The sequence below is a fragment of the Petaurus breviceps genome, unplaced genomic scaffold, assembly GCF_028583685.1.
Source record: "Petaurus breviceps papuanus isolate PSGF00001 unplaced genomic scaffold, PetGlider_PUasm1.0 90775, whole genome shotgun sequence".
NCBI classification, from domain to species: domain Eukaryota; kingdom Metazoa; phylum Chordata; class Mammalia; order Diprotodontia; family Petauridae; genus Petaurus; species Petaurus breviceps.
In genome coordinates, this window is record NW_027187342.1 from 2,567,783 (window position 1) to 2,592,118 (window position 24,336).

General features: G+C 36.5%; 1 protein-coding gene across 2 annotated transcripts in view; it reads left to right on the forward strand.

The window, feature by feature from the left end:
- The window catches only part of ANTXR1 (ANTXR cell adhesion molecule 1), a 328,385-nt gene that overhangs the window by 183,335 nt on the left and 120,714 nt on the right, over positions 1-24,336 (forward strand). For both annotated transcript variants that reach the window (XM_069068888.1, XM_069068889.1), the window contains exons 13-14: positions 2,984-3,079; positions 19,213-19,254. In XM_069068888.1, coding sequence (XP_068924989.1) covers positions 2,984-3,079; positions 19,213-19,254 — 138 coding nt within the window. The remainder of the gene's footprint in view (positions 1-2,983; positions 3,080-19,212; positions 19,255-24,336) is intronic.

A 24,336-nucleotide genomic window follows, 5' to 3' on the forward strand; every position in this document is an offset into this window, starting at 1 on the left:
CAATAGTTGACATTATGGTTTACAAAGCTGTATTCCACAATGGTCTTGTGAGGCAGATTAAATTCTGTTATCCCCATTTGGTAGATGAGTAAAGTGAGGCTCACAGAGGTGGGTAATTTGACTAATGCTACATACTACAGAATCATATTATCCTCCAGAAGGAAGGAACCTCAGAGGTCATGTGATTTCACTGACACCTAAATAATAATTTCCTCTACAACAAGGAGTCATCCAGTCTTTACTTAAAACTTCTCACCTACCAAGAAAACCTATTCTTTATTTGAATATGTTTGTTAGTTAGAAAGTCATTCTTTCCATCAAACCTAAATTTTCATCTTAGGAATTTCCACCCTTTGTTCCTAGATCCTGGAGTCATGCAGAACAGAAGCAATCTCTCTTCTGTTTTATACCTCTTCCAAAGCTAGAAAACAACCAAAGGGAAGGAAACAAGTGGGGAAGATTCTGTAGTTCTTACTGTATGTGGATTGGCTGAAGGAACTAGAAGACTTTAACCAACAGAAAACGAGACAGTGTTGGGGAGGGGGAGGGGGAGAAGAAGAGACATAATAGCTATTTTCAAGTATCTGAAGGGCTGCCTCATGGAAGAAAAATCAGTCTTATTCTGGGTGGTTCGAGAAGATAGAACTAGGAACAACGGCTAGAAGTTGAAAAGAGACAAATTTGGCCTTGATATGAGGGGAAAAATTATAACAAGTTAGAGCTATGCAAAAGTGAAATGGGTTTCTTCAAAAGTTGGTAGGTTGCTCCTCTTTGGAGGTCTTTGAGCAATTTCTGCATGACCCTTTATGCTATAGTGGAGATTCCTTTTGTGATGTGGGTTGGATTAGATGACCAGGGAGATACCTTCCAACTCTAAAATTTTGGTGAAATACTTGAAAATAGTTATAATAACCCCCATTTATATCTTCTTTTCTGGACAACAACACATTATGATGGGAAAGGAAAGTTCTAGACTGTGAATTAGGAAACCAGAGTTAAAGCCGTGACTAGCTGTATGAAATTCCTTGAAGAAGTCACATTTAAGCTTTAATAGCTTTAAATACACTAACACTTTTGGGACATGCTGTATATGTATGCACATATATAAACACATCACATAAACAATTATACCTGAAAAATAGATGGTGGAATTGTCAATCCATACCTGCCCTAGGCCCAGTGGGCCCTACCATATATGTGGTTGCCTTAGAAGCAATAAGTGTTTCTTGACCTTTAAGAAAGAAAGGAAAGAGGGACGGCTAGGTGGCATAGTGAGTAGAGCGCCAGCCCCAGAGTCGGGAGGACCCGGGATCGGTTCCAGCCTCAGACACTTAACACTCACACACACACACACACACACACACACACACACAACTGGCCGTGTAACCTTGGTCAAGTTACTTAACCCCAATTGTTTAAGAAAGAAAGGAAGGAAGGAGAGGCAGGTCAGAAAGGGGTGAGCTCCCTCTGGAAGGAGAAGAGAGAAAACAGAACCAAAAAGATTCCTTTTGTCCTGGTCACCAACAGCTAGGACAAGACTATCATACTCTATCCTTACAAGTCTAGGACTTGATAATTCTGTAGTTCTATATTGAAAATCTCCATTTGGCACTTGAGCAGCCCAGGGGAGTGGTAGGCTTAAAAGTCTTTGTCTTTTAAAATACTTATAGGAGCCTACTGGGACAGAGAAGGAAGAGCACAAAGACAGAAAAAACCCTCTGCTCTTGGGTATGCCCAAGTGGCAGGAACAAAGAAAATAAGGCTAAGAGAAAGACACTAAAGCCCTGTGTATTGCTTCCACTCTACTCATATCACATTCTTGTAGTTATGTTTCTTCTTGCTAGGATCCAGGACCACTCAGTTTTGCCTTTTTATCAAGATTGAATCTCTCTAGCTCACCTGGGTTGGAAGCACAGAGGCCCAGCCCACTCTGATCAGCTTGGAAGCTTTGACATGCTCTGTTTTACAACCTGGGTCAGTCCTACCCCTTCTTAGGTGACATGGTATCCCCACATTCCCAAGGATTCTCCATATTAATTCTGAGCTTAGTATGGACCTCTGATAAGATTAGCCCAACTGTATTTCAGAACTCCCAAGTTGAGAAGATCCTCCAGTCTTAGCTTCCTGTCTCCAGGAATTACAGACATTTGCCACCAACTCCAGCAAATAGCTTTGCTTTCTTGAAGATTGATAAGCAACACCATACTTTCTATTTTCTGTGCTCTGACAGATTGGAAAGTAGATGAAGGTACTCCCTATATTTTCTAAGAAAGGAGCTAGTCATGAATCAAGGCAGCCCTTCCCTATTCATAATACAAAATAATTTCCTCAATTCATGATGCTTTGGGGACCACTCCTTCTTGCTGCCTGTTAAACTAACTGTATCCAGACAAGGGAAGTGTAAGATATTCTACCCCCACCCATTGCCAACATCACCCATTTTAAACAGCTATAAGGTAAATTGAAGTGAGTTGTTAACTCATGGTATGACCAAAAGTAACTCAACAGGCAATAATTCACATGGTAGCCCATTTCATTTCTGGATAACAATGTACAATGATGGGAAAGAAAGACTCCAGACTATGAGTTAAGAAACAAGAGTTCAAGTCCTGGTTAGGGAACAAATTGATTCCCATCTTCTATAAATAAGGGCATTGGACTTGATCTAATACCCTGGAAGCTTTGTATTCTTATTGTGAGCAAGTCCTAATGGTGATGATCAAAACATGGACGGGCATGAGGCCCAAACTAAAAGAGTGGCTGGGCTGTTGTTGTTTTCTCATGTCATATTCAACTCTTTGTGAGCCCATTGGGGGTTTTCTTGGCAAAGACACTGGAGTGGTTTCCTTCTCCAGTTCATTGTACAGATGAAGAAACTGCTGAAAATCATTCAAACCAAACTTGGAGCCCTCAGCAAATGACAAAGGCTTGACCATTCCCAATGACGTGTTTTCTCAATGAGTTACCTTCCTTCCCTTTGCAGTCTGATGGTACCATCCTGGCAATCGCTCTGCTGATCCTCTTCCTTCTCTTGGCCTTGGCTCTTCTCTGGTGGTTTTGGCCCCTTTGCTGCACAGTGGTAAGTGTACCCCAATCCTCTCACATTACAATTGTTGCTACTATAGATATGACCGTTAACAAGCATTAGGAGAGCACTGTCCAGTGAAAAAAGTGGGATTCAGGACAGTCATATTTTATGTTTGAAATTATTTAAAATGAATATTGAGGGCAACCTTACTCAATAAGACAGGAAAAAAAGTGAAGATTTAATTAAAGAAAATATAGTTATAGTCTCTATTCAATGCAACAAATATATTAAAGTCCCTACTGTGTTCAAGGTACAGAGATAGACAGTGGGAAGACACAGGTTGATATGACACAGACCCTGCTCTCCAATACTTTACAAGCTAAAAAGAGGGAAGACACATAATGTAAGTAATGATGGGGATAGCTAGTTAACACAGTGGATAGAGTACTGGCCCTGCAGTTAGGAAGACCCAAGTTCAAATCTAGCTTTATACACTTACTAGCTGTGTGATCCTGGGCAAGTCACTTAATCTCTGTTTGACTCAGTTTCCTCATCTGTAAAATGGGGGTGATAATAGTACTTACTTGGCAGGCTATTGTGAGGATCAAATGAAATAAGTGAAAAGCACTTAGCATAGCTCTTGGCACTTAGTAAGTACTAATGAAATGTTAGCAAGTATTAGCTATCATAATTAAGGCTAAGACAACAGAAAATGGAATAGATGCAAGGGAGGGGCTCAGAAAGATTCTAGTAAGTCAAAGTCTGAATAATATGTTATTATTATATCTTTGAATATAATATAAATTTGAATAATATAGACTTCAAAGTAGCATTTGAGGTCAGACTTTAAAGAAAGAGAAGGGGTTCAGCAGAAAGAGATAGAGGGGAAGTCCATTCCAGAATGGGGGGGGCGAGGGGGCGGTGAGCCAAAGCTCGGAAATGACAGAGGACAGGATCACAACTTGGGGGAGGAGTAAAGGAATCCAGTTTGGAAGGAATACATGAAGGGCAGTAGTATAAGAGAAGGCTTCATGAAGTGGATTGGAGCCATATGGTGGGAGGCCTTGGAAGCCAACAAAAGAATCCAACAAGCAAGGAGGAAGCTCTGAAATAATTTTGAGTAGAGGAATAATGTGACAAATGGATGAGAGAGAAAAGCCTAGACGCAAGAAGAGTAGCTATGCCCTTCAGATCTCCTGCATCAGTAGAAATTACATTGGCAACTCCATGAGGCTCAGGGAAATAATAAACAGGAACAATTTGATGACAGAATCATAAAATCTTAGCAGTAAATAAATCCACATTTATTCATTTTCTATAGCACCTGTGTCCTGAACTTTTTTTTTTACAAAGTTTGAACAGGATTGTTCTCTAGCTCATTTTACAGATGAGGAAACTGAGGCAAACAAGGTTAAATGACTTCTCCAGTATCACACAATTAGTAAGTGTCTGGGGTTAGATTGGACTCAGAAAGATGAGTCTTTGTATTCTAAGCCCAGTGTGCCACCTACCTACAAGGAAAACATTTATTAAGCCTTAAAGTGCCATATAAAGGTGGGTTATTACTAGTAAAGCTTTTAAATATTAAAGTAAAAGAATCTTTGCAGAAGAGGGACCAGAAAGGCAAATAATCCAAGTCGTTTACTCTTGTCCAAATGAGACATATCATACCCAGAACCAAAATGGATTTTTATTATAGCAATTTCCAAAATGTCAATATTTCAAGATTCTTTGTACCATCCACAATACTAAGAATAAGTCAATATGTTTTAGTGGGAAACACACTGAATTTAGGGTCAAAGAACCTGGATTTGAATTCTGATTCTTGTGTGTATACCCACCGGCAAGTTACTCTCTTTCCAGATTTCAGTTTATTCATCTGTAAAATCAAGGATTTCATAGGCTCATACATTTAGAATTAAGGGACCTTGGTTTTTTGCTGTTGTTGTTTAGTTATCATCTGACTCTCCGTGACCCCATTTGGGATTTTCTTGGAAGAGATATTAGAGTGCTTTGCCATTTCCTTCTCCAGCTCATTTTACAGATGAGGAAACTGAGGTAAACAAGGTTAAATGATTTCCCTGGGGTTACACAGCTAGGGTATCTGATCTGAGTGTAGTGTATCAAATCTGAGGCCAGATTTGAACTCAGGTCTTCCTGACTTCTAGCCCACTACTCTAGCCACTGAGTCACCTAGCTACCTAAATGTCCAACAGAGGAGGTTATAGTTGATCCTGGAGGTAATAGGGAGCCACCGGAAATCTTGAGCAGGGGTGTGATATGATCAGCCTTGTACTTAAGAAAAATTACATGGACAACAGAATGGAGGACGAATTGGAGTGGGGGAAAGACATGACCAGACCACTTAGAAAGCTCTTGTCCAGGAGAGAGGTAATGAGGCTCTGAACTATGATCATGTGGCTGTATGAACAGAGGGAAGGGGAAAATGTTGTAAAGGTAGAAATGAAAAGATTTGGCAGTGGATATATGAGGTGAGTGAGAATAAGGCATTATCCATTTTAGTTCCTTTATTTTGTGGATAAGGAAACTCTTTTCCAACCATAGAGTTAAGATACATTCATAGAACTGTTTTACTAAGTCATTTCAGAGATTCTGAGCAAACTAACTCTTAGTTTTATCATTAAGAATTCATAAAGATACTTTAAATAACTTTGGCCTTGTGAATTCAAATTTCTTTAGCCATAAAAAGTAATTAATTCTTCAATTATTTAACTTAACTGACTTTGCACAGAAATGAATTTGTACTTTTATATAATCTTCAGATTACTTAGGTTTATTTGGAAGCCAAAAGTTACTTGAAAATTACGCTTGGTTTCTTAAGGATTTTCTTGTGCCATAGCCTACATTAACACTCTTGGCACTAGCCTTTGAAAGATTTTTACAATGTAAAATTCTTTGGATTTTAAGTACCTCTCTGCTGAGTAACAGCTCAACTGTGTGTTAAAAATTATTGAGATTTATATTGTTTTTCATTGTTCAGAAACAGAACCTTATTTAATTTTTATTAGCTTGCAATTTATTCATTCCTGGACATTTACCATACCAAAATTGTCTCATTTTCCCTTTGTGCACAAATTCTTATTATTTTAAGATTCTACAACCAAAATAGAGGTCGTCGCTTTTAGCCTGAAAGAGATTCCTTCATCCTAATTCTACTCCTGCTAACAGCAGTATTGAAACCATCAGTTAAAATAAAACATTTACCATAGTTTTGTGGAGAAACTGCCAAAATTAGACATGCCTTCCATTTTGTAACTCTGAATACCTAGACCTCACTACCATCTAAGCAAGAACCCATGGAGTCAAGGACCTTAAGCTATTGACCCAAAAGTTACAGTAAGTGAAGTAGGAAAGAGAGATTGCTCCTTAATGCTTCTGATGATGGCACAGTTGGAAAGATAGCTAACATATTGGATCACAGAGCCAGGATCCCAAATATTTTCAACAAACTAGAACAAGGATCAAATCTTATAAGATGGAATTCAATCAGATTAATGTTAAGTCTAACACTTGGGTTCAAAATATCGGAAAAATCAGAAAACTACAAGATGGGCTGAGGCAACAGGTCCCAGAAAAGATCTGAGAGTTTTACTCAACTTTAAGTTCGTTAAGAATCAAAAGTGTAGGGGCAGCCAGGTAGCACAGCGAGTAAGAGCACCGGCTCCAGTGTCAGGATGACCTGGGGATCGAATCTGGGCTCAGACACTTAGTACCCACCCAGAAACACCTGGCCGTGTAACCTTGAGCAAGATACTTAACCCCAATTGCCTAGGGGCAGCCAGGTGGCTCAGCGAGTAAGAGCACCAGCTCCAGTGTTGGGATGACCTGGGGATCAAATCCAGGCTTAGATACTCAGCACCACACCCAGAAATAACTGGCCATGTAACCTTGAGCAAGTTACTTAACCCTGATTGCTTTAAAAAAAAAAAAAGAATCAAAAGTGTATCACACAAATAAAGTCAGATCTAACTGATTGGAAAAATATCAATTGCTCGTGGCTGGGTCGAGCTAATATAATAAAAATGACAATTTTACCTAAATTAAATTATTATTTAGTGCCATACCAATTAATTTACCCAAAAACTACTTTATAGAGCTAGAAAAAATAGTAACAAAATTCATTTGGAAGAATAAACAGTCCAGAATATCAAGGGAATTAATGAAAAGAAATGCTAGGGAAGGTGAACTAACTATACCAGATTTCAATCTGTATTATAAAGCAGCAGTCATAAAAACTACTTGGTACTAGCTGAGGAATAGAGGAGTGGATCAATGGAATAGAGATTCAGAAGTCAATGACTATAATAATCTATTGTTTGATAAACCCCAAGACCCTAGTTTTTGGGATAAGAACTCACTATTTGACAAAAACTGCTGGGAAAACTGGAATATAGTATGGCAGAAACTGGGCATAGACGATTATCTAACACCATATACCAAAATCAAGTCTAAATGGGTGCATGATCTAAGTATAAAGGTTGATACTGTAAGCAGTCTCGTAAAAGAAGGAATAGTTTACTTGTCAGATTTGTGGAGAGAGAAAGACTTTATGACTAAACAAGAATTAGAGAACATTATAAAATATAAAATGGATAATTTTGACTACATGAAATTGAAAAGCTTCTGTACAAACAAAGCCAAAGTAACCAAGATTAAGAGGGAGGTGGGAAATTGGGAAAGAATCTTTACAACCTATGTCTCTGACAAAGGACTCATTTCTAAAATATACAGAGAATTGAGTCAAATTTATAAGAATACAAGTCATTCCCCAATTGATAAATGGTCAAAGGATATGAACAGGCAATTTTCAGAGAAATAAAAAAAAAAATATATATATATATATATATATATATATATATATATAAGCACGTGAAGAAATGCTCTAAATCACTATTGATTAGAGAAATGCAAATCAAAACAACTCTGAGGTACCACATCTCACCAGTCAGATTGGCTAAGATGACAAAACAGGAAAATGACAAATGCTGGAGAAGATGCGGGCAAATTGGAACACTAATACATTGCTGGTGGAGTTGTGAACTGATCCAACCTTTCTGGAGAGCAATCTGGAATTATGCCCAAAGAGCTATAAATACTTTCATATCCTTTGACCCAGCAATACCACTTCTAGGATTATATCCCAAAGAGATCATAGAAGTGGGAGGAAGACCCATATGTACAAAAATGTTTATAGCAGCTCTTTTTGTGGTGGCAAAGAATTGGAAATTAAGGGGGTGCCCATCAATTGGGGAATGGCTGAACAAGTTGTGGTATATGCATGTTATGGAATACTATTGTGCTATAAGAAATGAAGAGCAGACATATTTACCTGGAGAGGCTTATACAAACTGATGTTGAATGAGAAGAGTAGAACCAGGAGAAATTTGTACAATTACAGACACAATGTACGTGTGATGACCAACTTTGATAGACTGGACTCTTCTCAGCAATGCAGTGATATAAGTCAATCCCAAAAGACTCATGACAGAGAGAAATGTGTGCATCCAGAGAAAGAACTAGAAAGAACTGAGTTTATATCCAGATAGAAGCAAAATACCTGATCTTTTTCCTTTTCTTCTTTGGTTTTATGTCCTCTTTACCATTTTTCATTCCATTTGATACGATCTGTCTTTATAACCTGGGGGAAAAAAAAGAACCAAAAGTGTAACAAAGTAGCTACTAAAAAAAATCTAACTACAACTACAACTTCACTGATATATGTGTCATGTCTAGAAAGGGGCAGTTATGGTCTTGGTGTATATGTTCTGTCCTGAGCAAAACACATCTGGACTATTGTATTCAGTTCAAAATGCTGTAATAAGAACATGTACAAAGGAGGGCAACCAGGACAATAAATGCCAAAAATCACACTACGCAAGGAATTGGGGATGATTAATCTAAGAGAAGACTTCTTTGAGACATGTTAGCTATCCTCGAGTATTTGAAGAACTAGCATGCAGACATAGTTTTGGCTAGTCCACATGGGGCAGAATTAGGAACATTGGCAATTGTCTCAAGAGAGTTTTTAATACAATTATAATTTTTAAAAAAACTTTGTTACTGTAAAAGAGTGGAAGGCACTTCTCTAGGAGAGACTGAGATTCCCATCAATAAAGGCCTTCCAGTGGAAATTGAATGACCCTTTCTGGATTTTTAAAAGAACTGGTTTGTTTTCATCGTTGTATTTCCAAGGGTGCCTGACATATACTGGATGATTAAATGACTAATGAATGAATTGAATTGAAGGAAACTGAAATTAATATTTTTTAAAAGAAATTCCTATTTAGTTATGATTAGAAGATCACTGAGGTCCCTTCAGATTCTGTGAACCTGTGAAGATTCTGCTAATTGAATAAAAAAATATTTATTTAATAAGGAATTCAACAAGGAATGTTTAGAATGTTCTCAGGGACTTTATAAGGCTCCATTTTGTTTACAAATAGTGCTAATTTAAATTAATCTTTCTGGGATTGAATGAGGTCTCACTTGCTAAAAGAAAATTATTCAAATTGCTAAGTATTCATTTAAAAATGAAGAATTGGAGTGGCTAGGTGGCACAGTGAATAGAGCAACAGCCCTGGAGTCAGGAGGACCTGAGTTCAAATCCAGCCTCAGACACTTAACACTTACTAGCCGTGTGACCTTGGGCAAGTCATTTAATCCCAATTGCCCTGCCTTCCCCCCTTTAAAAAAAAAGCAAAAAAAATGAAGAATGAATAACTATATTGTATATTACTGTACCAGTCTTTGTCCCATGCTCTGGGGTCGTGAACAGGAAAAGCACTGATTTTGAAGAGCCTAGCCTAACTAGAGGGAAAGCTGTGAGTTGAGAAGTAAATTGGGGAGAGGTTAAGTAGAATTAAGTTCACATTTATTTTATTGACTAAGAAACTAAAGATAAGTGGTAAAGGGGAGTGAGGAGGAGTGTGACACAAAGAGCTCTGCACTTGGGAGGCAGAAGGCAGAAAACCTGACTTTAAGTCCCCAGATCACTTACTTACCTCTTAAGGACTCAATGTACTCATCTGTCAAATAGGGAGCTTAGGGCTGGCTATATGCTCTGTCAGGTTCCTTCCAGTCAGTGAAGTATACTATCTAAACAGGTCTGCTTTAACAAAATCTAAATCTAACAGATAATATCTTCACTTCCAGTTTATGACTATATTCCATTCTTTAAATCCCTCACATCCCTCTGTATTCAAAACCATAACTTCATTGGATACTTTTAATGTCATGGTGAGTCCTGGTCTTAGCACCAGAAAACACAGATTTGAGCCCCAGCTCTGACATTTAATTAGCTGTGTGATCTTGGACACCCCTTTGAATCTTAGCATTCTCATTTGTTAAGTGGACAAATCATATTTACAAGCAATATAAGATTGTTGTTGGGGGTGGGGGCAGAGGTTTAAGTATCTATTATATTTCCAGGCACTTTACCACTTCTGGGAATACAAAGGCAAAAGTTAAATATACCTGCCCTCCAAGAGCTTACATTCTATTAGAGTTCATAGATCGATGTATACAAAATGAAAACAAAGTGATGTTGAAGGGGAACTGATCAACAATGGGGATGGGAAAATAAAAGAAAGCTTCATGTAGAAGGTAGAATACTCACTTCTCGGAAGTTTGGTGAAAAAATCAATTTGTAAACCTTAAAATGCTACAGAAAGAAGGCTGCTATAGTTTTTCACTAGAGAAGCAAACAACCAAAAAATTCCAAATCTTTGGTCTGAGTTTCTTTTTTAGTGACAGAACTTGGGCCATAAAAAGTCGGCCAACAAAGCTGCTATGTTCACTGTACTCATTCTCCCTTTTTGGGTGGTATACATATCAGTCATTGAGCCAAGAACCAGAAAATTATTCTGGTTTGAGTAGATCATAAATAATCCATCCATACTCTATGGCTTGTAATAAGATAGCCAGTATAATTTTAATGTGACATTGTACCCAATAGATCCCATTTAAAGTCTCTGGGAACCCCTTTGAAAAAGCTCAGTTACACTTTCATTTATGAACTGTTCAAGCAAAATTCTGTTTGTCTGTTGTTGGTACCACAATTCTCCCAAACAGTCAGTTTCAAATCCTTACAATCACCTTTGACTCTTCCTTCTGTCTCACTCTCCATATACTTTGAATAGCCAAGCCAGGTCAGTCCTATCTTTGTCTCTTGTATTTGTTCCCTCCTATCTACTCCCACAGTTCAGAGCCAGAGAAAAAAAATTAAGGACCCATGGACTAAATATATAATAAAATTAGGAAATGAACAAATAAAATATCCAAAATAAACGCAAAAGAGGAAAGTTTTAAATGAGAGAAACCAAAAAGATATAGAACTAATAAAACTAAAATCTAGTTCTTTGAAAAAACTGACAAAATTAAGTGGGAGGCAAATCAAACCACAAATAAAAATCACAACTCACAACTGAGAAGAAAGAAAAATAATTATCAGAATATACCATGCATAATTACATGCCCAAAAAATTTAGACTTAAAAAAAGTAATATCTATTATACATAATCCAAGTTGGTAAAATTTAGAGATCTTAATTGAATTTCAGAAAAAACAAATTGACCCAGTTATAAAAGAATTACCATATTGTTTTAATTGGTCTAAATGTATTCATAGGTGAATTCTATTACACTCTTAAAGAACAATCAATACCTATATTGCATTAGCATTTTCAGAAATTAAAAAAAGAAAATTTCTAACAAGCTTCTTTTATAGACAAATATAGTCCTAAACCAAAGGAAAATAGAAAAAGAGAATTTTGGACCACTATTGTTCATGAGTTTTGATTAAAATATTTTAAATAAAATCCTGGCAAAAGAGCTAAAGCAACATATCCAACCAAAAAAATCACTACAATCAAGTTGGATTCATATAAGGAATATAAGAATGGTTCAATATTAGATCACCATAATTAATCATATTTTAAAAAATCAAAACCACATGATTGATAGATATTGTCAAAGTAAAGCAACTATTTTTTTTATATTTTTTAAAGCAATTGGGGTTAAGTAACTTGCTCAAGGTTACACCACCAGTTATTTCTGGGTGTGGTGCTAAGTATCTGAGCCCTGATTCAATCCCCCAGGTCATCCCAACACTGAGGCCGGTGCTCTTACTCGCTGTGCTACCTGGCCGCCCCGTAAAGCAACTATTTAGATTAAAAAAAAACAACTTACAAATCAGGAATGGAAAGACCTATTTTAATATATTAAAAAGAGCTAAAATATTTAGAACCAAAATATAGCATTATATGCAATGGGGAAACATTAGAAGCTTTCCCAATAAATACAGGAGTAAAACAAAGATGTCCTCCTTTCCCTGTCTTCATTTGACATAATTCTAGAAATGCTGGTGATAACAATAAGACAAGAGAAATAAACTGAAGTTATGAACACTGGTAAAGAGAAAACAAAAATATCTCTATTTGGAAACTGCATAATGATTTACTTAGAAAGCCCCAGAGTCATCAAGTAAATTCAGAAAATAAGTAGCTATAATAAAGTAGCAGGATATGAAATAAATCCACAAATTTTATCAATATTTCTAACTAGCAATAAAAAAAATTGAGGAGGGAATAATGGAGAAATTCCATTCAATACAAATACAAAAATATAAAAAATTTATGAAAGTCAATTTAGCAAGAAACTCCGGGCTTATATATACATACACAAACACAACAATCAGAAAACACTCTTTAAGGAAATAGTAACCTAAATAATTGGAGGGACATTCAGTGCTTATGTTTGTACCTTAACAGTATAGTAGAAGTGATGATCTTAGCTAAGTTAATTTAAATGTTTAATGTTATGCCAATCAAAGTACCCAAAAAGTATTTTATTAGATATAGATAAAATAATAATAGATTTCACTTGGAGGAACAAAAGTTCTAAAACTCTGTTGTGAAATAATGAAAAAAAAAAGTTGGAATTAAGAGAACTTCCAGACCTCAACTGATACTATATAAAGCAGTAATCTTAAAAATACTTGTTACTAGTTTAAAAAAATAAGAATATAGAACAGAACTAACTGGATACAACAAACCAGTATCTGAGAATCTAAGAATATAAATTACTTGGGAATGATCTTCATATTTGACAAGAACTTCTGGGAAAACTGGAATTCAGTCTGACAAATCAAATGCAGTCAGCACTTGAAAGCATAGTTATGTTTAAAGGACTATGAATGAGGAGAAGGATTAAATATTTTACGTAGAACTATAGCCAAATGGGTAGAAATTACAAAATAATCTATTTAAATTGATGATTAATGATGAATTTTCAAAGACAAGAAGAACTGTCCAACAGTGCAATTCTTTGAATGGCAATTGGTATGTTATTATCTTTCAGATAGCTTCACTCTGGTTAATTTTCTCTGGAGACGTTGTTGAAAGATAGTACATTTTTTTTTTTTTTACTTTTTTAGTTTAATTTTTTTAATTAGCAAAAATCTGTTTTCTTCCTCTCCTCACTGGAAAAGAAAAGAAAAAGAAAACCCTTGTAACAAATATGAAATGGTAAAGGAAAAACAAAAGCCTAGATGAGTCACATCTAAAAAATATGTCTCAGTCTGTTCCCTGAGTTCATTACCATTCTGTGAGGGGGTGGGTATCATTCTTCACCATCAGTTCTCTGAAACTAGAACTTTTGGGGTCATAGTTCCAAATTGCTTTTCAGAATGATTAGACCATTTCAGAGCTCCAATAGTACATTAATGGGCCTGTTTTCCTTCAGCCTGTGCAAGATTTGTCATTTTCCATTTTTTGTGATCTTTGCTAATATGATTGATGTGAGGTAGAACTTTAATTTTCCTTTCTCTAATTACTAGTTATTTTGAATAGTTTTTTCCATATGGAAATAAAAACAGACCCAAATAATTAGTGAAATATCAATGTCTCATTGGTAGAATCAGACAACATAATAAAAATGACAATACTAAGTTAATTTAGCCATCCAGTGCCATGCTAATCAAACTGTGGAAGAATTATTTTATATGGTTAGAAAAAAATAATAAAATTCATCTGGAGAAATGAAAGGTCAAGAATCTCAAGGAAAATAATGAAAAAAGGTGAGAAAGAAGGGGGACTAACAGTATCAGATACAAAAAACAAACTACACTAGACAATAGTAATCATGCAAATACTTTAGTACTGGTTCAGAAATAGAGGCCAGTGGAGCAAAATGGAAACACAACAAACATAGTAGCCTAATGTTTGATAAACCCGAAGATCCAAGTTTTGGGGGCAAGAATTCAGTATTCAACAAAAACTGCTAGGAAAACTTAAAAGCAGCATGTCAGAAACAAGACTAATATCTCACACCATATACCACTAAAAGCTCCAATGGATGTATGACATTATACACCAACTAGAGAAGCAAAGAAGAAATTTCCTTACACAGTTGTGAATAAAGAACAGTTCATGACCAAACAATGGCTAGAGAAGATAATAGAAGATAAAATGAACAATTTTGATTACATAAAATGTAAAAGTTTTTACACAGATACAAACACACTCCAAACAAACAAACAAAAAGTAAATATAATCAATATTAGAAATGAAGCAGGCAACTGGGGGAAATCATTGTAATAAGTTTCTCTGATAAAAGTTCTCATTTTCAGGATATATAAAGAAATGATTCAGATGTTCAAATTTACAATGGTCAGAGGATATGAACTGGAATTTTTCTAAGATCATATTTCTTTAACACCATAAAATATGCATTAGCTTATGTTATTGTAATTTTATTTCAGAAAAACTAAGGAAATAAAAGTTAAAAACAGTGTCATCAATTTTTCTTCATAATCAGTTTTGTGTTATACTATAAATGGGTTTTGATGACATGATAACATGGTGAAATAAAAGCAAAAGTATTCCCTAAAAGGTGAAATTACATTTGCAAAAACAAAGCTATTGCTACCCCACTATCCATATTTAAATTCCTGCAAAATGATGGAAAACAAAAATACAACATAACAACATTCATGAGATCCAGATGTCTTTCAACATATGGTGAATTCATGCTCAAATATATGATTTTACATTTCACATAAATGTGTTCAATCAAAAAAAAGCCTATAATGTTTAATTTTAATTGCCTGAAACATCCTGCAAGATTTTTAAAATACCTAGTTTTTCCACTGGAAAACTTTCACTATATTTTCACATTGGTTTGCATATGCTTTTTATTGCATTTGCTTGAACCTATTCAATCAGTAGTTTTCAAAGGAAATTCTTTACTTCAGGAGTAGTCTTTACTGAACAACAAAAAAAAAGAGGTGTCTTGGAATTAAATAAATGGAATGTTCAGCTTTACTCAAATGACAGAAATAATAGACTACACTGTTCTCTTTCAAGAAGTGTATTAACTAGTTAAGGCCACCAACGGTTCATTTAAGTGCAGGTAGTTTATTAACCAGAACAGTAGTATACAGAAAACAATGGATAATATGCTATCCAATCACTTGAGGAGGGGGTAGTGAAAGAAAACACAATATATGTAACTGAACATCCCAAGGAGGTTTCTAGGTCCCTAGGTAAAAGGAAAGGCATTAATTTTCTGAGATAGTATATACTAAATTTCATAATCCCTCTCTCAGACTTCGACTTCCTTCAACACTTTCCTTCGTAGTGGTCACATACTACTTTCCATCATTTGTGTACACAATTTTCCTCACTTTTAGATTATAGGCTCCTGATAATACCAATTATGACAATAATAACACATTTTATTGTCTTTTATTGTTCAAAACATCTCTGTGAAGTAGGCACACAAATCATTAGGTGCATTTTATAGATATGGAAAGTGAGACTCAGAGGAGTTAAATAACATTCCTGGGTCACAGAGCTCAAGTGTGACCCTACATATCATCCTATCTTATATACAGAACCCTGGACAGCCTTATTATAGAGCTAGTGTCTCTTAGACTAAAATTGGTGATTATCTGATTGATTCTAGCAGATAATTGTATGGTATATGTTGCAAATCGGGATTTTTAAAACAATATCAAGGACCAGGAAGTTAATATTAGAAATAATTTAGGATTCAGGAAATATTCTCCAAATGCCCCTTGCAATTTCAAGTCTAACCCAGAAAGATGGCGACACACTGGCAGTTACATATAGTTTCAAAAACAATGTTACTAGACTGAGAAATTAGCTTGAGACTGCAATAATCATATACACACACATTAATTTTAGATGCACTGAATTAGATAAATTAGATTTAATTAATTAGATAAATTATTAGATAATTAGATAAAATTAGAGTTTAATTGGATAAAATCTTTACATATATTAGAGTAGCTTCCATTTTCTGAGTTTTTTTTCTAGTTCTCCTTCAGGATTGTTGCATCCAATAAAGAAATGTATTTGCATCCAATGAAGAATTATATATTAGACTTTAATTAAAGTCTAGATCTCTATTGATTCTAAATATAAAATTGCGTCTTATTTTATTTCGGCAAACCCAGTACCGAGCCATACATATAGTAGACGCTTAATAAATACTCATTGAAAACAAAATGGCATATAGTCTGATTCTCTTTTTTCCCCCAGAAAAAGTTGTTCGGTTAAAGTGAAGAGAAACATTCCCTTCAATCCTACCCCATAGACATTAGAAAGACTTTTTTTTTTTTCCAGCAGGAGGAAGAAAAGGAGGGGCAGGAGGAGGAGAAAAAAGAGGAGGAAGAGGGAGGGAGAAGGAAGAGAAGGGGGTGCTATAGACCAAGGTGTCAAATTCAAATGCAGACTGAAAAACTCCCAAGTATAGCCTGAACCAGATTAAAATGCAATTAGGAAGGGCTGCTAGGTGGCTCAGTGAATAGAGCACTGGCCCTAGAGTCAGGAGGACCTGAGTTCAAATTTGGCCTCAGATGCTTAACACTTAGGAAATGTTTAACAAAATAAATAAAAATACAATATAACATAGATAATATTGATTTTTGATTGTCTAAGTCACTATGCTGCCTGCAGGGATCCATTTCCATTTGAGTTCAAAAATTACTAGTGTCTTCTTTGTGATGTTCAAAGGCAGTGAGAGACTACTGGTTTCACTGACCTTAGAGATCATCTAATCCAACTCTTTCATTTTACAAGGAAAGAACTGGAGTCCCAGGAAGGAATTTGCTTTCCCAAGGTCACCCTGGTTGTAAGAAACAGAGTCTAAATCCCACGCTGGAGCCTCTGAGTCCAAGAGATTACTCCAAACACAATGCTTTTCCCACAAAGGTCCCACAAGTTAGTAATTCTCAAAATGTAATTTATAGAGATCCTTTCAGCAGATCTCTTATATTTAATAAGACCATGGAGTCTATATTTTTTCTCCTTATGGCTTGAATTTAAAAGTTGTTTATGTCATTGAATTAAAACCAGACGCTACCTCATTAGTGTCTTGTTAAAAAATGGTGCCAATTTCCTCATTCATTATGGAAAAGGTTTATTTCAGCGTCAGGAGGGACCAGGTGGGGTAGGTGATCTAAGAGGCCTTCCTTGCCAACATGTTCTGTGGGCTAGAGGAATCTGAAAAGCTGCTGTCCTACATTCTGGGACTCTATCGGTCCATGTTTCTGGAACCAGAAATCAGCGCACAGGCTTGGAAGTTTCTCCCCTTCATGATTCTGCTGGTAGTGCTGTGTGTCAATCAGAGTGTTTTTCTTGTGACAGAGTTGTTACTCTTATTTTTGTGCTCGCTGTTTAGTGTTGGGAGTAGGTTTATACCGAACCAGGAACATTCCCTCCCAGTGAACTCTCGTGACCAACAACTCCCTTTTGTAAGAAGCTTGACCTGAATAATAGATGCAGCCTGTAGACTGGGGAGCAGAATTTCATTCTAAATAAAAATGTTACTGGTCTAGATGGAGACTGCAGGATTTAAGGCAAGAAGGAGCACCCAGAGAATTTGTAAAATGAGGAGAATTGAGGATACCTAAAGCTATTTCTAATTGAAAATCCTATTAATTTTTAAGGCCTGGAGGGATTAAATGACCTGCCCAAAGTCACACAGGCAGTAGTAGTAAGTAATAGAACCAGGATTCATGTTTGGGCATGCTGTCTCCCTTTAGGAAACAGCATGGTCCATGAAAAAATGCTGGATTTAGCATCAGAGGGCCTGGGTTCAAATCCCATGACTCTGCCTTGTTAACCTTAGGCAAATTACTTCACTCCTGGGTGAAATTATAAAATGAAGGGATTGGATTAAAATTTGTAGACCTTTGCAAAATTCTGCCTTGGGATGAATTGGACAAGCAAATTAAAATGTAATTGGGAAATGTCTGACAAAATAAATAAAAATGCAATACAACATACCTAATGTTAATCTTTAGTTTTGTAAGTCAAAATGCTGCTGAAAGGGATCCGTTTCTATATGCGACTGACATCACCGAACTGGATAACTTCTCAAATTCCTTCTTGCTTTAAACTTATGACCCTATTACTGCGAATCCAGGTTTCTTTCCACTGGTTTTGAGCCATCAAATTCATAAGGATCATTCTGTATCCACTTAAACCCATCACATTTCTTGTGACAGTAACATACTCAGATTTTTTTCCACAAAGCAGGGCATAGTGAATAGAGTGCCAGATTTGGACCCAGAACTGGGTTTGAATTCTGCCTTAGACATTGCTCGGGTGATCCTTTGTCAGTCACTTAATTTCTATGAGCCTCAGTTTCCTCATCTGTAACAGGTTTGTTGTATCAAATGAGATAATGTATGCAAATGCAAAGCCTTTTTCAAATCTTAACATGTGTAAAAATTATTGGTCAATCATTTTTCAGTCTTGTCTTACTCTTTGTGACCCCATTTTGGGGGTTTTCTTGGCAAAATCACTGGAGTAATTAGCCATTTCCTTCTCCATCTCATTTTGCAGATGAGGAAACTGAGGCAAACAGGGTTAAGTGACTTGTCCAGGATCACACAGCTAGTGTCTGAGGCCAGATTTGAACTCATGAAGAGGAATCTTCCTAATTCCAGGCCTGGCACTCTGTATACTGTTCCACATAGCCCATTATAAAAATACCAGAAATTATTATTGTTATCTTCATTAATAACATATCCTATAAAATTATACTGTTACACCCATGGGGCATCTCATTTGTTCAAGTCTTTTCAGAATAAAGTGGTAAGAAACTTCATCACCTATTTTTCTGTTTTCCTTCCAGATTATCAAAGAGCCTCCTCCACTCCCAGCAGAGGAAAATGACGTAAGTATTGTGAGAATGATCACACCTCTCTTAAGGAGTTCTACAAAGCCAAGTGGAATGGGCCAAAGGTCTAAGGGATTATTAAGGTCTATTCAAGGAAATGCAATGCTTTGGTAAGGGCTGTGTAGACCAGAATTATGAGCAAGTCAAAGTTTTTTGTACTCTTTTAACTATATATTAAGACAGGAGTTGAATTGAACATTCACCACGATTAGCTAAAGTCATTGTTCAGAATTAGTTGGGGTTATATATATATATGTATATATATATACATATATATATATATTGGAAGTTTTCCTTAAAAAGCTAAAAAACTGGTGATGACTAATTTCAACAACCAGTGATTTCATCTACATGGATGTGCCTTCTACCAAAGCTGACAGCAACCCCTTAGTAGATAATTTCAATAAGTTGTTGTGGTTTTTAAAAATCCCCAACTGATGGTAAACCTTTAGGCACTGAACCACTGGCATTTGGATGAAAGACACAAAATCCACCACATGGCTTCTACTCAGAATTTCTCCATCTGGGTAGCATTTTCCAGAACTTGTATGACATTGGTATGGCTTCTGAGGTCCTTTCAGTTCTAAATCTATGATTTAATGAGAACCTTCAAGAACACAGGGCCACTCTTATTCCATGACATTGTTTTAATGTCATTGTAATTGTCCCTGTCATTTTAAAAGAGAAAACTATAACTACTCATCCTTTCTCCCAAAGTAAAATTTTATGTGTGGAATTACTATTTGGGGAGAGATGGGGAATTGAAAGGGAGGAAGCTATCTATAGCTATCTAGCTATCAAGATCATGTTTTGATCTAGAAACCTACAAGTTTTAGAATCTCCAAATATGCCAGTGCCCAATTCTTCCTTTAAAGCAATAATATTAAAAATTTTGCACATTGTAATAATGAGTACACACAGGAAAGATGGCTCAGGAACTGTTCATGTTTTCAAGTCTTCTTTAAATAAAATAATGTAGATAGATAAAGTGCATTGCAAACGTTGAATGCCCAAATGGATCTGTGATCTCATCGAGTCAGTTATTGGATCCAACACTTCAAATCCTAACCCATCCACACCTGCCATTCCATACAACTTTCATTCAAAGGTTCCCCACAGAGCATGCCCATCCCCATTCTGTTTGGACATGGCAGGGTAGTCAGTAGAGAACTCTGGCTGCCACCTTTCATCCCTCTTGCTCCACAACCAGCCCATCTCCTCTCCCTGTCACACAAACCTTTGATATCCTTTATCTCGAGTTTTTCTTAGAGTTTCTCTGTGGGTTTGCTTTTTGTTTGGGCTCTCTGCTTTAGCTCCCACGTACCTTTCTGTTGCCTCTGTGGGATACTCACTCATCTTTTGTTCTTCAGAAGCAATGATGTTCCACACTCCTGGCCAGATAACAATACTGGTAAAATGTTGGCATTAAAAAGAGAGGTCTTTATTTTCATGGGAAGCTTCAGGTCAGAAAAAGAGCTTTACAGCTTCCTGAAAGGTGTCTTCCTCCTTTACAACTGTGCCTGACTGATATTCCATCTGTCTTTCCCAGATATATATTATACCACTGGATTATTCAATTCAATTGCATGTCGAAATCTAAGCAATAGGAATGCACTTGATCAATCAATCAATAAACATTTATTAAGCACCTACTATGTGCCAGGCACTGTTATCTTTCTAGTGCAGATGAACAGGCCAGAAGCCTTTGAGTGATTACAGAGCTCTTTTAGGAGGCTTTGGACACAACTGAAAATGATTGAACAGCAATGGGACATCCAGTTTGAGATGCCTAAGAGGCAGCTGGAGATGAGAACCTAGAGGCTGGCAGAGAGGTTAGGTCAGGATAAGCAGACCTGAGAATTGTCAGCAAAGGGATGATAATTGAATCCATGGGAACAGAGAGAGAGGAGAAGAGAGCTTTGTGGAAAACCCACTGCTAGCATGACATGGATGAAGACTCAGCAAAGGAAACTGAGAAGGAAGAGTCAAAATAGATTGGAAGAGGACCAGGAAAGGGCAGCGTCCCCCAAAAACCTAGAGAGAAGAAGGCATCAAGGATAAGGGCATCTGAAGAATTCCAGGGAATCCCCAGCAAATCCCTCCTCACCCTGGACTCTATGTGGGATCTTCTCCACCATGGTACTGACTACCACTGGCAAGCATAAATCTTCCAGTTTTTGCATCATTTAATGTTTAGAGGGTCACAGAATAGGATTATTTGTATTGTTACATATCCAAGGATCTTGAGTGATCTTCATTCATGAATGGAGACACTTTACTGTAAAAGATCCTGTAAGTCAGCATTTTATCCTACCAAATCTAATGTCTTTTTTGTTTGTTTTTTTGGAGGGGGGCAAGGCTTGTCCAAGGTCACACAGCAAGTAAGTGTCAAGTGTCTGAGATCAGATTTGAATTCAGACTCCAGGGCTGGTGCTCTATTCACTGTGCCATCTAGCTGCCCCTCTGATGCTTTTTATAAGCAACAAGCAATATGCACAATGATATCAAAAAAATTTTTTTTTTGCTTTGGAGGGCAATTGGGGTTAAATGACTTGCCCAAAGTCACACAGCTAGTGAGTGTGTCAAGTGTCTGAGAATGGATTTGAACTCAGGACCTCCTGACTCCAGGGCTGGTGTTCTATTCACTGTGCCAACTAGCTGCCCCCCTAAATTATTTTTTTTGCTTTTTTTTTTGGATGGCAATTAAGGTTGAGTGACTTGCCCAAGGTCACATGGCTAGTTTTTGTGTTAACTGTCTGAGGCCGGATTTGAACTCAGGTCCTGCTACTCCAGGGCCAGTGCTCTATTCACTGCACCACCTAGCCACCCAGATATCAAATATTCTTTATATCTTTAAGTTAATTGTGATATGATAAAGATGTGTTCCCTACTAAAATCTTCATCAAGAATGACTTCATTTTATGTATATATACCCATATAAAGATTTTCTATAGATGGGGGAATAAGCATATAGGTAGATAGTCCTTAATGTTTTCTTGGTCAACTTTTTTTGGTATGGATCAGCTCTGAGATTTTTTTCATGCTTTTAAGTATTTCCTCTCCTTTGTACAGTCTTTATTTTGGTCCCTCAACCCCCTCACAATTGCATCATAGCCAGCATGGATCTCCTTTATACAGGCTTGCTTTAAGCCTACTACTTTTCTGATCTTTGTCTTTTTGTGCCATTTCTATGTCCTCTGCAAACACCTGAGGGACTGTGGTGTTAGAATTCAGGTTAGGTGGTTCCACTGTCCTTGATTTAGAAAACAGTTTTTTCATATCATTTCCATTTTTCTTTTGTGGTGGATTTTCCATTTTCATCCTCAAGTGCTCAAAGTGACCTCAAGTCACTCTGCTTACCTCAAAGTTAGCTTAAAGCTTTCTTTAAACTGGTTTTACCATCCACTGCTTCTCTCTGCTCTATGTAATGTCGCTGCTCATAATCATCCATCTTCCTCCTTTGTAAACTTTTACAGACAAGTTTATATTCTAACCTGATGTTGCCTTTGGCAGCCATCTTTATCCAGTTGGCAAGTAAGTCCCATTTTTGCTGACTAAGCTACTTTCTGGGTATTTTTTATCTTCTTTTCATGGCAATTAATTTATATTGATTTCACTTCTGGATTCAATTATTATAGTCAGTGTCAGTCACATTTCTGTTGTCCAGTTCATGTTTTTTTTTATTTTCAATAACTCATTTAAATAACTTGAGGCTAAATGTTTTAATTGCATGAGATATATTTTTCTTCTTGTTTATCATATATTCTGATCTTAGATCTGATGAGTTGATAGTCTGAATTCATGAATAGGTGATTCCACAATAATAATGTATTTCCTATATGTTAAAATTTAGTCCATTCACTCTTTATCATGCTGTTTCATGTTCGCTGTGTCCAGTACCCTTCTTTTTTCTTAAAGAAAGCACTCATGGTATAAAGGCCTAAGACTGTAAAACCTACAAGTCTTTGGTATATCTCCCATCCCTTGAACCCTACTTTTCCATATGTCTCTCCCCATTCCCACGGTTTTGCCACCTCTGAAGTTATCAGGTCTCAAAATTGACCTGATTTGGAGAGACTTACCCAGTTCTTGATAGAATTTCTCTACCATTGTGACCTCAACAACTGATTTAGGTAGAGAAACAGCAACTATTTTCATGATGGTATTTTTGCAAATATTTATCATTACTATTAGCCTTTTGGACATAGGATAAACCCACTTTTTTTCTTCTCCGAGGAATCAATGACTCATCCTTCCATTTAGTTTTAAATTCCCTTTTTCTTATGCTTTTGTTCATATCAATAATGTTAAGAGTGATATGATTCAGCAATATATCCACTCTCTGGCCATTGGATGTTTTTTTGAGGACTGATTCAAAATAATGGGATTCTTAACACTCTCTACCCCACCCCACCTTTTTTTTTTAACCATTCTGTCACTCTCAATGCAGAAACGAAATGGAACTCCACAGGACTGAGGGTCGTTTTTTTCTTTGCTTTCAGGGGTTGCCATACCAAAAAAAAAAAAAAAAGAATCATTACTGTGGCCAACCACTGAGCACCAAACCTAGAGTCAGAAAGACTCATCTTCCTACATTCAAATCTGGCCTCAGAGACTTACTAACTATGTGACTTTGGGAAAGTCACTTAACCTTGTTTGCTTCAGTTTCCTCATCTGTAAAATGAGCTGGAGAAGGAAATGGCAAACTACGCCAGCATCCTTGCTGAGAAAACCCCAAATGGGGTCACGAAGGGTTAGACACAACTGAAAAAATGACTCAACAACAACAACAAAGATAGGGAGAATGTTATATAGTTTTCCTAAACCTTAGAAAAGTATTTGACAGAATGTCTTGTTAGGGAACAAAAGGAATAGATATGACTATATCTCTATAATATAATGACGCTAGTGGGATAGGACAGCTGAAAAGGATAATGCAGTCTAAAGCATGGAGGCAGAGTATCCAGCAATGAGGAGATAATCCTGCTGACTCTTTGCCCTGGTCAGATCACATCTGATTTACTATGTTCAGGCCTATTCTCCATATTTTAAGCAAAATATTAATAAAATAGAGAGTAT